Here is a 14,848-nt window from a genome sequence, read left to right on the forward strand (position 1 = left end):
ACCAAACACACTCACCTATGTACGGATTGGTTTCTTCTAGCGTCTTCTTGTCATTGCACTAATACTTTTATACCGCTTGGGAACATAAACAAATATTTATTGTATAAACGCTGTGCAAATATATACATATAGACATGGAGAAAAAGAGCTGAAGAAATGCAATAAAACTAGAAGACTTGGAGAGTCTCTAAGAGCTGCCGCATAGCTGGCTGACAGCTCCAGCTTCGTAGAGTTAATTTGTATGTATATGTATATACATTAGGTATGTATGTACCTTCACCTGTCTTAGCAAAAGGAATTTATGCATCTACACATTTATTTACTTACATGTTTACTATGGCATTTACATATCTACAGAGTTATGGCATGTAGATAAGAGCGCTGTAGACCCTTCCATATACATATAATATGTACATATATTATTTTCATATGTGCCTATGACAGGCTCTTCTTTAGACAGCAGGTGCTATGGCGGTAAATGGCAACTACCGTGGTCACAGGAATATAACTGCCGATATTTTTATTTATTATTTTCCACTAAATTAATATACTTTTTATGAATCTGGAATATATTAACCTGAATATGTGACATTGCTATCGATAAATTTGCGTAAATTGGTAATCTATTACACGATTAATTTTTTCGTTGATTTTAGTGATTAAATTTAAGTTTTAAGTATTAAAATTTTGTTGACGATATTCAGTAATTTCAATTGATGATTAATACATTCCAGTAGAGTATATTCATATAAATATATCTGTTATTAAATACTTAGAAGATGATCTCTGGTATTGGAACATACTATTGATAATTCATTGCTCGATCAACACAATATGTATCGATTATTAGTATCTTTAATATACAAGGAGCAATTTTCGATAACAACATTAACCACTTTCCAATGAGCAATGAAATCTTTTACTATTCCGCAACTCTTTCATGAAGTAATACTAAATTATTCATTTGCCAGAAGCTAGAATATCGCGCCCCCAAATTGACTGTTTGATTTGCCCACCGGCTGATATCTCATAAAGCTTGAGCATACCTAAGCACTGTTTGTGGCATTTTAAGGTCAGAATGTGCACATCACTTACTTTGTTGTTGGCTTGCGGCACCGCAACTAGTAATATGTTATTGTGATAACAACTGTTGCTTTGAGCGCTGATATAAAAGAAAAAAAGTAAAGCAAATTAAATACAAATATATATTCGGGACCACTTACACACCTGCACAGCCGAAACCACTGTCACCTCGGCTGCTTTTTGCCGCAAACACTTTTTGATGTATCGAAATCGCATGCGAACTCACGAGATATTAAACAAACAATAATACATATACACTAGTAGATAGTATATAGACTTGTGATAAGATTGCGATAAAGTTGTGCACTGGCAGTCTTGTATTTGCCTAAATATTAATATGAATATTAAATGATATTGAATTTTTGTGGTTTTATTTAGTTGTGGACTTTGTTCTTTGTTTTGGGTCTTTATTAAATCATCCAGTTCGTCTATGAAGTGTGAAATTTATAACGGTGATAAAAAATATTTGTAGGAAACCAATTCAGGAAAGCCTCATAAAATAGTTTATTAAACAATTTCCCCAGAGCATTATCATAAATAATTCATTGGATATTACAGAATTAACGTGAACTTTTGGCTATAACATTTTCCTTTTGAAGTTATGTTAGCAGTGCGAAGATGATGAAGGTTGGAACTATGCATTTGCATCGTTTATTGTTCTATGTGTATTACTTTCTGCATTCGAAAACTATTTCTGAAAATTTTCGAAAATTTGTAGCTAGATTTTATATTTCAAAAGCTTTCATTAAGCTTTAAAAAATTTCCATAAACTTTATAAAGCTTTCTGTAAGCTTTTTAAAGCTTTATAAAGCTTTCTGTAAGCTTTTTAAAGTTTTAACTTTAGATTTTTAAAAAGAAAATCTTTGGGTTTTTAATCACAGCTCGGAAACTTTTTACCGTTTTTCGGTTAAAAGTTGATCACCAGATTTGGTGAACAATGCAATAAGTTACTACTTCTCAAGTTTTATAGTCAAGTCTATTATACACATAAATTACTTCACATATTAATTGATTTCACAGAAATTGTTAAAGCAAATCTCATATTTTCGTTCACAGACACTTAGCTTTGACCTCTTTCGATGGTACTTCTATACATTTATATAATTTTTCGTTCAAGCATTCACTATATTGGTAAAATGTTCTGTTGTTGTGAATCTTCTTTTTAATTGTTGACTATCTGGTTTGTTGCGTTAATTGCTCATTTTATTTTATTAAGTTCACATACGGGTGTATGTATGTATAATTATAGGCTCTTTATATCAATATGTAAGTAAATATGCCTTGATTATACAACATTTGGGATGCTGCCGCCTCTGTTACTTCCATCTACCAAAAGCTGATGTAATCACTTTGCCCAATCATTTGTTCATTCTGTTTTCATTCTAACGCATACTTAATATATACTCGTATATTTTGCCATTTGTAATTTCTGTTCTTTTGCTTTGTCTTTTCATCTGCTCCATTCATTTCAATTAAAATAATTACAATTTTTATACATTAACAATTTAATTAACATTATTTTCTCAGTTGCGTTTGTGTTGGCGGTGGCGGCAGAGCAAAGGAAGTGTGTACAAGCAGTCAGTCACACGCAGTGTGACATGCCTAGGTGGTGTGCATACCTACATATAGATATACATATATATTTGCTGATGAAGATAAGTTTGTGTTCAAGTCAGCTTTTGTGGATAATGTCTGTGCTTACATGCAAACAAACGTCGAAGGCAGAAACAAAATTAAAACAGCAAAAACAAAAAAAAATCAGATCCGAAAGCTCTTACAGTAAAAACAATAAAAATATATCTAGATTGTGGAATATGTTAAATATATCTGCATTTATATGGTCACAAGGTCATAATTTCTTGCCAGATCCAGTCCAGGAATAAATTTAGTTAAAAAGTTAATATTTTTCTATCTTTCCGCGAGTGTTTGAAGCATTTGCTACTATTCCAGCTGCACTTTGTTTGTCGCCGCTACAATAATAATTTAGAGACGATCACCATAATTACTAACACAGAATCATACTCTCCATGATATCCCGGAAAGCAAAGCTTCTAACAAACATATAATGCAGATTCTAAATTTTCGTAATTCATATTGTAATCGAAAATCTAGGTAATTTTCGTCTGTCGTACCGAAAATTACTTAATTTTATTAGCACTCTCCCCAAAAATGTACCAAAATTTTGTGGATAATGTCTGTGTGTGCTTACATATTGGAGAACACCATATATACAAATCTACATATATTCTTAAATATCTGTGTACCTATCGCTTTAATATTACATTCTTATGTAAAAATCAGCGCGACTCGCATGAATGATGGCGTCGAAGGCAGAAAAAAAATTAAAACAGCAAAAACTAAAAATCAGATCCGAAAGCTCTTACAGTAAAAACAATAACAATATGTCTAGATCGTAGAATATGTTAAATATATCTGCATTTATATGGACACAAGGTCATCAATTCTGGCAAGATCCAGTCCAAGAACAGATTTAGTTAAAAAGTACCAATTTTGCTATGTTTCCGCTAATGTTTGAAGCATTTGCTACTATTCTAGCTGCACTTTGTTTGTCGCCGCTACAAAAATAATTTAGAGACGATCTCCATAATTACTAACACAGAATCATACTGTCCAGGATATCCCGGAAAGCAAAGCTTCTAAAAACATATAATGCAGATTCTTAATTTTCGTAATTCTTATTGTAATCGAAAATCTGGGTCATTTTCGTCTGTCGTAACGAAAATTACTTAATTCCATTAGCATTACATCCAGTAATGTTTCGAAATTTTGCCAAAAACAATACATATTAGATTTCATTGAAAATTTGAGTAAGAATTCGATGATTGTATTTCACCAAGTAAACAACCGAAGTAATAATGACAATTGTTATTCTAACTGTCAGTGTTTCCCTTTCGTTTTTGTAGTGTACTACTACTACTACTTGCCGAGAGACTTTCATAGAACTTAACGATATTAAACAATAACAATAACAAGAATAAAACTTAAATGCTCTACTTAAGATACAAATACTAACATTCCTTTACTACGGAAAGGAAACAAGAGCAAAGAAAACAAAATGCTTTCAGCTACGAAACGAAAAGCAAACACATTCCAACATATCCATAAACACATACTTAAACAAGCTAAAAAGCGTTCAGCCGTCGAGGCAGTGACATTAGTACTCCACACTTGGAGAAGTCTTAGCCAAAATACAGTGAAAGCCAGTGGAAGGAAGCTGCATGGAAAGAAGAAGACGCAGCAACGGAGCAAACCGTACAGAACACTTGTCAACACAATAAAATTAAGTATCGCCTTGCTGCTGGAAAGCATTGCTTAAGTTGATTTTTTTTGTGGATGCCACAGAACCGAATTTGTACTTATGCATTGAACTTACAGTTATGCTTGTGTTCGGTAATGTGTGGCATAAGCAGCTTAAGTTGAAAAGTTGTTGGATGTGCTTAACTATCTGATAACAACACAAGACAGAAGTACATCAGAGGAGCGCTGGGAAGAAAACACCTTGGAGACCTGAAAGTGAGGTGCCCAGTGCCAAGTGATAGATACAGATACGGATACGGATACACGGGGCTGTTAAGCGGTATAGCCCGAAATTCTTGGCTGCTGACTATTTAGTTTTGTTATTTTATTTTATTTATAATTTTGTTTTTGTTTGTGTTACAAATAAAATTTAGGAAATTGTTAAGGAAACACATATACGGACACGTTTTCATTTCCAACTTCATTCCCATTAGCATTGTCGACTGAACCCTGGTAGCTGCTACACAACAAATGTGTAAAGGTTTGTAGGAGTTTATGTTGTGGCGCAACAATAACAATGAGCAGCTTCCGACAATTCCTGCACGAACCATTACCAGCCCTACAGTTCAGATAAATATGTATACTGTATTCATACATATTTCCAATGATACGAGTATTTATGTACAATTTTTTAGGTTAAATGAAAAATTGCGCGAGAAACAGGCTGAAAGTTCAGTGAAAAGTAAAATTAAAAGAAAAGGAAGCTTGAGTCTAAGATTTATATAATTGTTAAAAGGGTCGATTTGGTTGTTGTTGTTTTTATCATAAATGTCGGTGTTATCTAGTGTTGACTCTAGACGATTTTTTCCTCTTTAAACTCAATGTTGCCAATTCATAAACCCTTAAGAACCGATGTTCTAACTGCAGAGAGAGAGCATGAGATTTTGATAATTTAAAGATTCCTTAAAACCCAAAATGAGACCTATCGCCTAAGAGAAGATTTCGCATGAAATTCTAAAGCAATCTTAATTTTTCGTGTTCTCGTAGTATAAAGGCAATATTGCTATTGATAAAAGTATATTATTTTTCAAAGTCTTCCAATTTTTGACCATGATTAGTTAACGATTTTGAATAAGTTTTGTATTAAAGCAAAGAAGCAAGATTGTAATCCGTTAATTAAAACATAAATATACAAGTGTTCGTTAGTATGTGAATTCCAGAATTCACTGAGACCATTGTTTATAACAGACTTAAGCTTTACAGCAAAGTCAAAAGAAATAATGTCAATGGCCGATCTCGACTTCTACGCAAAAAATAATAGAAGATGTGCTCTTGATGTAATTCTGTCTTAAGATTTCAAACTTTTATGTTCTATTAACTCCAAAAAGCTCTTCTAACCTACAGTGTTTATTGTTGTTGTTTAAAAATGGTTTGCCACAAATTTCTAAATAAAGTACATTAACATATAAATAGGAGAAGAGTAGTTCCATTTAAGCCGCACTTTTTATCCGAAGAAACCATATGTCATATCTGACTCATTAATCATACATACAAATATGTACTTAAACAATATAAAGTAATCAAACAATTCAATTCGATTTGACCCTACGCCCTTCATTATACATACATATATATTTGCCTTATAGAGCAAAGCAATTTTTACCAATGCCCCAATCCTTCCCTTTAAATTAATCAAATGTTTCAGAATTTCACTGATACGCATAACATAGCGCAGCAGAACACAGCGCAGAAGAATATAAACCCTTGCAGAGCTCACAATTAACTACAAAATAATTATAATTGATAGATTTATAGGGCGACCTTGACTGGCAGATATCGGCTGCCTCATACAACAACCACAAACCGATTCGTGCGCAATTAACTCGCACAACGCACAAAAGATAGAGCACAGGAAGACAATAATGAAGAGCAAAAGTAGAAAGAGAACAAAAAATAGCAAAAGCCAGAGGCAACGAGCACGCATCAGTCAAATGGATTAGAAAAGTTTTTGACACCGCCAATGTGCCTCTGCGCCACCGACTAGCGCTCCTACGTCAATCATAACCAGGTCTATTTGATAGCTTTGAAATAGTTGCGAGCTGTCAGAAGAACGCAGAACAGCGCAGAAGATGGATATGAGAATTATACGAAATGTGCGAGCCAGAGCAGGCAGGTAAGTTGGAAGAGTGTGGCGGGGGTATAAGAAGTTTGTGTATATATTTGATGATTCTCGCTTGCCTGTGCGGCATATTCGAAACAGACGTCAAATAAACATTGATCGCATGTTGAAAGAAAATCACTCATAATGATGAAGTGATTTGAGTCATTCAACTCGCAGGCCACCCGCATAATTAAAATGCAAACAAAAAAATGAGGTAAGGAGATGCTGAAAACTTATGGGAAACACAGAGGTGATAAAATACAGATGAGAGTCACTTTTACTTAATCTAATTTTTTGCAGACCAGTGCTCTCAACACGACTCGGTTTAATATTGAATACTTTTGACAAAAATTTCTTGCAGAAAAACTCAAAAATTTTAAGAAATATGTTTAAATAAAGAATTTCTTAAAAAACTGAAAACAGTAATCTCTAAACACCCTTCCCTCCCAAATAAGGCCCTCAACAAAATACACAAACGATTTTTCGCTTAATCCCCAATTTGTTAATTAGTGCTGTGTTATCTTGAATAGTTTTCGTTGTTCAACACCTTTTAAGTAATCCCAGCACCAATGAGTGCGAGCTGGTCTCACATCTGTTGGCTATATATGTAAATACATACATACTTATGTGCTGAGTGAGTGCTGTAGTTGGACCATCAGTCAGACGCATTAGACATGAATTACTTAAGTGTACAAGCACAAAATTGTTCATTAATCTCGAATATTTGACAGCTTTAGCCAGATAAATGAAATATAACACTGACACGACAGCCAAATCACGACCGATTATATTTAAATATGTGTGCGCGAGTGGCATATGGTAGCCCTGTAGGAAAAAACACATATTGCAACGAACAAACAACTCGTATAAAAGCAGAACAAGAAGAATAGAACGACACTCTAATCAGTTACCCACACATACCCTCTTGTATTGAATTCAACTGGATAACTGTTTCTCATACATATTGTGATAAGAGAGCGTCATTAAACCCTAGCCAGAAAAGGAGTAGCGAATTTGCAGTATTTAAACAAAAAATCTCTTTACTTGGCAGGTTTTCTTCAGAACATTCTCTTTTGTGATATAAAAGCTAACATATGCACTCATTCCAATTCACTGTAGACGCTTGTGCCACGGAATTCATCATTCATGCCACATACAATGATTTTCGCAAACTCACACCAAGAAAACGTGAAGCTTTTAAATAAGCTTGCCCCAAAGTGTATTCAGTTGTTATCTGCGCTTTTTAGCTCGATTGCTTCGGACTTTTGCTGAGTTGCGTCGTCGTATCAGAACGCGTCGAGACAAAAACTTTGATAATGATTTTGCAAAGCTGTCAATTGCTAAATAAATTATTGTTGTTATTTTATTTGAATTATATTTTTTATAAATATTTAATTTAACAATAATTTATTTTTAATATTTAATTAGAAAAACTTTATCGCCTTAGCAACTGTGTTTAGTTTGTAAGAAACCTATTTACTTATGCTGTTCTCTCGATTTTTCAGTTACTTAGTAAGTAATTTAATGTCATGAGCTAACTGCATTTAATCATTTTATTCATGACGCCGCCAGATAATTTATGAACATTGTATTGGGGCTGTCACAAAGTTATCGTGTCTGTCTGCTCTCTGTTTTTTTTTCTCTTATAATTTTTTTTTTTATTTTCTGATTTTGTCTGGCTAAACTTTTGTTTTGTTTGGTATTTACTAATACTATTTGTCTGACTGTCCGTCCGTTCGTCTGTATGTGTCACCTGCCATGTGGCTTATTGCACACGTTTTCCTCCAGCATACGAAGCTCGCGTCACTGTGTCATTAGCGCTGGCGTCAATTGTCGCATTTTCGAGTCATGGAACGCCACCCGGTTCGTGAATAATTCAATAGTTCATGGAAAATTAGTTGAAAATATTGCTTTGCTTGTTAAACACCCTCTCGTAACTTGGAAATTGATTAGTTGCTTAGCGGTTTAACTGATACACCAGGTTTCATTATATTGAGTGTAAATTTGGGTGTGTCTTGAAGTTTTAATAAGTTCTTGAATAAAATACTTCGTTTTCTAAAACATTATACTTTTTTTATATGACAAATATTTATTTTTCTCAATGTGAATAAATGTGGTTAAACGGGTTAAGAAGTTTGGAAGAAGTCGGGAACTTGAGATAATAAGTTTCGGGGTTTATTAATTGATCGAGGATGTGATGAAAAATTAAAGGCCTCTGTAGACATATACGGAAACTAGCCGAGAAATTGGAGTCTCGGTACCTGTAAGAACCGTTCATGGGTTAAAAAGAGATATTATAGTTAGTACAAATAGAGACCAGCAACTTTCTAATTATCATGAGATGATATGAATCCCCTCTACATCTACTACTATATATAATTTATCTATGTTGGAGGTATACTGCGCCATTTTATTGACTCGTTGAAAATATTTATTGACACTTTGTAAATATTAATTGAAAATTTAGTTATTATTGCTTTTATTGGGTCAACTTTCCAAACCGCATTTATCAATCAGCTATTGCTTGCAACAGAGTAATATAACTGTAAATATTGATTCTACCACACTACAACGAGTACCGACTACAATTTCCCCACCCTTTCAATCGCTAAATGCAAAAAGCACCAATTAATTTGTTGGACAACTCATAAATGGGTGTTAATTTCTCACATATTACAAAAGGCAAATTTTAAATTCAAAAAACATAGAGAAAATAAAATCACTTGACACGCAGAACTTTGTGAAAACCGCAATATCCAACAGCCGGCAGGCATTTCGCTTTCACTGACTTTTCGCTCTCGCCCAACTTTTCGAGTCAATTTCCCTAGTTTATAGTGTTATCCCTGACTGGGCTGTGTGTATAAAATACTCATTGGTGAGTTCTCTGAAGTTTTTAGTTTGTATTGTTGTTGTTGTTTTCGATTTATCGAAGTTTTTGTTAGCGATTTACGCATATACGATTGACTCCTCCTGACCTTCGCAATGAAAGTGTCGTTCGTTTGGGAGAGTGTGACAATATTGAATGACACAACAATAATTATAAGGCAAACGCTAACAATTGACACCAATAGCAAATTTTATCGAAGTTTAACAACTTTTCCACGTTGTTACAAATTTTCCTCTTTCTCTACTTATTCTTATTCACTTATTATTCTTCCCACCCACTCGTTGCACATGCCGAAACGCACATTGGTATTTTGCTAGAAACTTGGCGAGGACATTTTTTGTATCCTTGGTGAAAGTTTTAAGTGCGTAGAATTTGATGCCCGGCACAGTTGTGGCAAATGTATGTACGTAGTTGTGAATACTCAAGTTCTACTGGTGTCCTTGTCAATGAAGGCAAAGGAAATTTGTTTGTAGAGAGAAATTCGAAAATGAAGAACCGCTGTTGTTAAGAAATCTAAGTAAGTGATTGCTTAAGTGGCAATAAGAATTCTGTGTACCACAAGTTGAAATTAATTTTCAGGAGATAAGTGGAAAAGAGAAATGCAATCAAATGTTTGAGCTTTAATGAATTTTGCAATACGTAATTTAAAATATAACATTCGAAAGCTTGGAAAGCTTCGAAAACTTAAAGCTGCAAAATCTAAAAGCTTCTAAAATTTGTTGAAGCTTTTGATAATTATGGAGAGCATAAAGCAGCAGGTAAAAATTTAAAAGCTTTCATGGCTCTCTAGTTTCGTCCTAAAACTTTCGATTCGTTTGCATTAACCGTTTTATTCCATACTAGGTATTACCTTAATCAATAATTTCCCTTTCTGAGTTTCGATTGCTATAGAATGTGAACAAGGTAAGTGATTTCACGTAACAAAAATTTTATTTTTTTAATTTGATTGATTTTTGAGCTTGAATAATTTTGGAAATTTTTTAGAAACGATTTATTACACTAAAAAAATCGAGTATAAATAGGTCAAATAGTTGTAATTTATTCACTATGTATCCACCCTAAAGCTTAGTAGTGCTTTCACATATAACTAAAATAGGTTGACTATATTTGCTCAAAAGAGAAACTCTCAAATCGTCTAAAAGCAACTCAAAGCAAGCGGAGTATTTTATTTGCTTCGCTTTTGTAGATATATATTTGCTTCCCACTAACAGACGCCGGTAGGGCCTACCCCAAAGGTGGGTTCACAATACAAATATTATTGCCCGCGCTCTTACTTTTTTTGCGTGAAATTGGTTAAACACACAAAGCTGCCTTGCCTTTGCAACTTGCCACAACAACAGCAGTGAGTTTACTTTGCTTTCGCACTGGGCTTTGAAGTACATTCGCCGAAGCGTAACCAGTTTTGCGTTTTAAAATACATTTTTATTTTTTATCCCCCCGTTTCTCACTAATTTCCTTGCCTTTTGCCATTTATTGCCGGCAGCGGACTTCCTTTGGAATGCATTTGTTGCATGTAATTGCAGCTTTGAATTTAATTTAATGACTTTTTATTAAATGATTTTACAGTTTTGTATTATTTTCGATTTATTAGCTACTAAAGTATTTAAGGAAACCCGCTCGTGTTTGTGGATACTGCGACTAAGTTGACGTTACATGCTTTATTCGCCGTCTTGTCACTTAATCGGCGAAAACCAAAAGTCACTTTCAAAGTGAAAACTTTCCATTGACATTTCATTAAATGCACTTTAACGGTACACCCACAATCATTGCCGCGCGCTATTTCAAGTCATTAGCTTAAGTTTTGCAAAGCTGCCACACTCACTAAACGGCTGACTTACTTAGTGAGTTACGCAGCTTACTTACTTCATAAACACATTAACAATATATAAAAACAAAAAAAATAAATATTTTTTGTTTCTCACTCACCTTTTTCCTCAAAGTTGCCACTCAGCTTTATGTCGATCGTCTCGAAGTAATCCCGCACGCTGTTGCATTGTTCGCGTGTATTTAAAATCTTGCTGGTCGAATCGCGTTGTAAGCGGCGCCTGTGATGTGCGTGGTGCTCCTGCTGTTGTTGTTGCAGTTCATGATGTGCATGAAAATGATGAGCACCATCGAGATGCTTCGCCTGGACGGCCGTTGGCATTGCCAAACAACTGCTGGCCACTAAGAGTGCAATGCAAACTTGCAGCAACGTGAATAGTGGGAGTTGTTGTTGTTCCTTCTGATTTGCGGCATTCCGTTGGCCGGCAATTCCGGCGGTTGCATGGGCCATACTTTTGCGTGTGATTGTATGTATTAATGTAATAAAACAACAACAAATGTAGTATGCACACTTTATGCTTGCTGATTTATTGTTGTTGTATGACTTTTGAGCGCTTAATGGAGCTTAATACGTCTAACAGGCGATATTTAACTTCCTTATAATGGGCTTTAATTATTCTTATTTTTGTAATTTTTTTATTGTTGTAATTTTTTCTTTAAATTTCTATTGTTATAATTTTTTATTTATAATTTTTATTGTAATTAATTTAAATTTTTATTGTTGTAACTCTTTTGTATTTTTTTTATTTTTTGTTGTTGTAATATCGTCGGCAACACGCCTTTGATATCGCACTATGCAAATAATTCACAAATCACGTTGCCTTTGTGCTCGACCGCTATCACAAATACATAACACAAAACTGTAAAATAACAAAAGAACAACAATTAGAAAACTAAAATAACTGGTTTTTATCTTTAAAAAATTTGAGCGTTAGACGACTTGTTAGCCAATTAATTGATTTGATTAAATTTTAATTTCACAATGAAACACTTTTATGTTGCACGAACACTGAATAAATGGTAATATATAATCTATATAAATTATTTATATAAAAAAAAATATTTTCACAATGAAAGACTATCGTTAGGACAAATTTCTTTTTTTCTTCAAAAAACACCCGTACTCTTTATAACACCACCTGCGGTTGTATGTCTCACAAATATATTCAATTGTATAAATTTTCCTATTGCTTGTTATTATATATAAATATATGTTGTTGTTGTTGTTATCACTTCTTATTTCTGAATGCCACAACTCGCCACTAATTGTGGCATAAATCAGCGTCAAGTGTTTATTTTTTCACTTTTTTCACTCGGCGCGACTTTCTTTCGATTATCTATTATGCTTTTAAAGCGTTGCACTTGCGTTTATTTTTAGCGCCCGCACACCTTGTTGCTCTTGCCTTTATATAAGTAGTTGTGTCTGAACAGCTGACTGCCGCTTTTTTCGCTCGCGCGGACAACAATGAAAGTCACGCTGTTGATAGACTGTCGCGTTGTGTGGCACACAATCGAATCGCTTCCGTACACGCTTGTCAATAGCTAGCTAAATTTAGCTGAAATGAACACTTGGCGGCAATGCGCTTTGCGTACAAGTGAGCGCTAAAGCGTTTGGTGAATTCTGCTTGTGAAAAAGTCACTATTTACACTGTCTTCGAATTTTTATTTTCTTTCACCTAGAGACTCAACCTTTTATTTTATTTATTGCTTATTGATGCGCACGCCTCTATTTGCTGGTGCTTGTATTTGTTGTCTTAAGCATCCGTTCAGCTGATTTCTAGTCTACTGCTTTTAAGAGTTGTATACATATAAACATTTAGATTTGACCGCACCAACAAGCGTCTCAAACAATAGCGCGCTAATCGTGCACGTCCAATTGACCAAGCGTTTAAGCTTCTACCGCACGCTTTCTACACCAACAAGCGCCTCTAACGATATCTAACCGCGCACACACTTGCGTTTATTTACTTAATTGAATTTAAGCAACGCGTCCGACGACCGCAAGAAAGACATGAACATACCCGCGACCGATAAACTGTGTAGAAGCTACAAAAGCAAATTATGCTTAAAGACAAAAGTGAGAAAAACGCTCGTACGTTTGTTTATCTCCGCGACGCTGCGCGCACAGACAGCACAGGTAACGCTACACAACGCGTCTGCAGTTAACGTAAGTAGCGCTCAAGCGTATGAGAACGGCAAACAAACCGCGACGTCACCTTTCTTTCTTTCTTCTTCTCCGTTTTTATTACACTTGTTCGTAACGCTGTTGATTGCTTTTTTTATGCGCTTGATTCTGTTATTTTTTGCAGTTGCTTTGTTTGGCACGTTTCTTCGACCGTCCGCTCTGCTGCGTGCGCGTGTTTGTGCTGGCGCTTTTAATGTGCGAAATTGTACATTAAGCGAAACGCTCGCAGAATCTAAATAGAATACGAAATTTTGTCTGTCCTAAACTTTTACACAACCCACGGTATTACACTAGCTTGATGTCTCTAATGCCCAGCAGCTGATTTTTGTTTGTGATTCACTTGTTCTTTCACGGCATACGCGCTTCTAATAACACTCAAACTCTTTACACTAAAAACACACACAGTTTACCCTATTAGCTAGCTATTAAACGCTTGTTGGCTACAGCGCTTATGCGTTTAAAATTGTTGATTTTCTTGTTGCTGTTATTCTGATCATTAATATCTAATAGCTTTTTTCAGTATTTTTTTCTTATTTGCTTGTCTACTTTGATTATTAATCTGCAGCACACGCTCGCATGTACACTACAAAACGCTTAGCGGAAGAGTGATATAATCGTCCACACAAAATCGTATCAACGCAGCGATCAAATAAGCGCAACAACAAAATAAACTCAAAAAGTTTAAGTTCACTGTAGTTGGTCAATGCGCTGTCAACACTAAGAACACTGCGGCACTTTGCAAAAATACACTAAAGGACAACAACAATTTAATTAAATTTCAATTTACGCTAAACACTACTCAACACACACATTTCCAATTTACAATAACAATAAGATAAATAATTTATTCTTTGTAACTATTATTTTTCACCTTTTTGCTCGTTTTCAAACGCACTCGTCACTAGCATAGACGCTCGTCACTGCTGCCGCTATTTCATAGATTGTCTATTTACACACTTCGTGTTTTTTCACTTATATTTTCTGCTTTGATTCTATTATTTTGCTTATTTCATTTATTTTTACAACACTAATATATTTCCTTGCCTTTTCCACTTGCGTTTAATTATAAACGCGATTCGCAGCGCTCTCGGCTCCGCATTTGCTGGCTATGACTAGCACACGGTATTTCTTTTTTAGCTTTATTTTTTTTTCTTTTTTTCTACTCTGTTTAAACGGCGGACTAGCGTTAATTAAGCGCTACTACGGTTGCACACGTCCGAACACTCCGACAACTCGTTGGCGTATAGCGTTTGAATGGCAAGAATTTTGAGAAATGTTCGTTGCTGGTCGCTTCGAACATCGAACTTCTTAGTTCGTTTGGTACAAGTTTGGTGTTGAATGTTCGTGTTGTGTGTTTGAGTTTGAGCAGAGTGTCGATGAAATTTGATTTTTGTTGGCTGTACAGTGGTGGCGATTATAAGTGATAGTGAGTATTAAACCATGCGCAAAA

General features: G+C 34.7%; 1 protein-coding gene across 1 annotated transcript in view; it reads right to left on the reverse strand.

The window, feature by feature from the left end:
* The window catches only part of LOC105221165 (division abnormally delayed protein), a 301,758-nt gene extending 287,110 nt beyond the window's left edge, over window positions 1-14,648 (reverse strand). Inside the window, exons 1-2 of the mRNA XM_054230175.1 lie at window positions 14,270-14,648; window positions 11,316-12,073 (exon numbers count right to left, since the gene is read on the reverse strand). Of these exons, the coding sequence (XP_054086150.1) occupies window positions 11,316-11,664 (349 nt within the window). The 5' untranslated portion in view covers window positions 11,665-12,073; window positions 14,270-14,648. The remainder of the gene's footprint in view (window positions 1-11,315; window positions 12,074-14,269) is intronic.
* Window positions 14,649-14,848: the final 200 nt, after the last annotated feature.

The sequence above is a fragment of the Zeugodacus cucurbitae genome, chromosome 4 (assembly GCF_028554725.1).
Source record: "Zeugodacus cucurbitae isolate PBARC_wt_2022May chromosome 4, idZeuCucr1.2, whole genome shotgun sequence".
NCBI lineage: Eukaryota > Metazoa > Arthropoda > Insecta > Diptera > Tephritidae > Zeugodacus > Zeugodacus cucurbitae.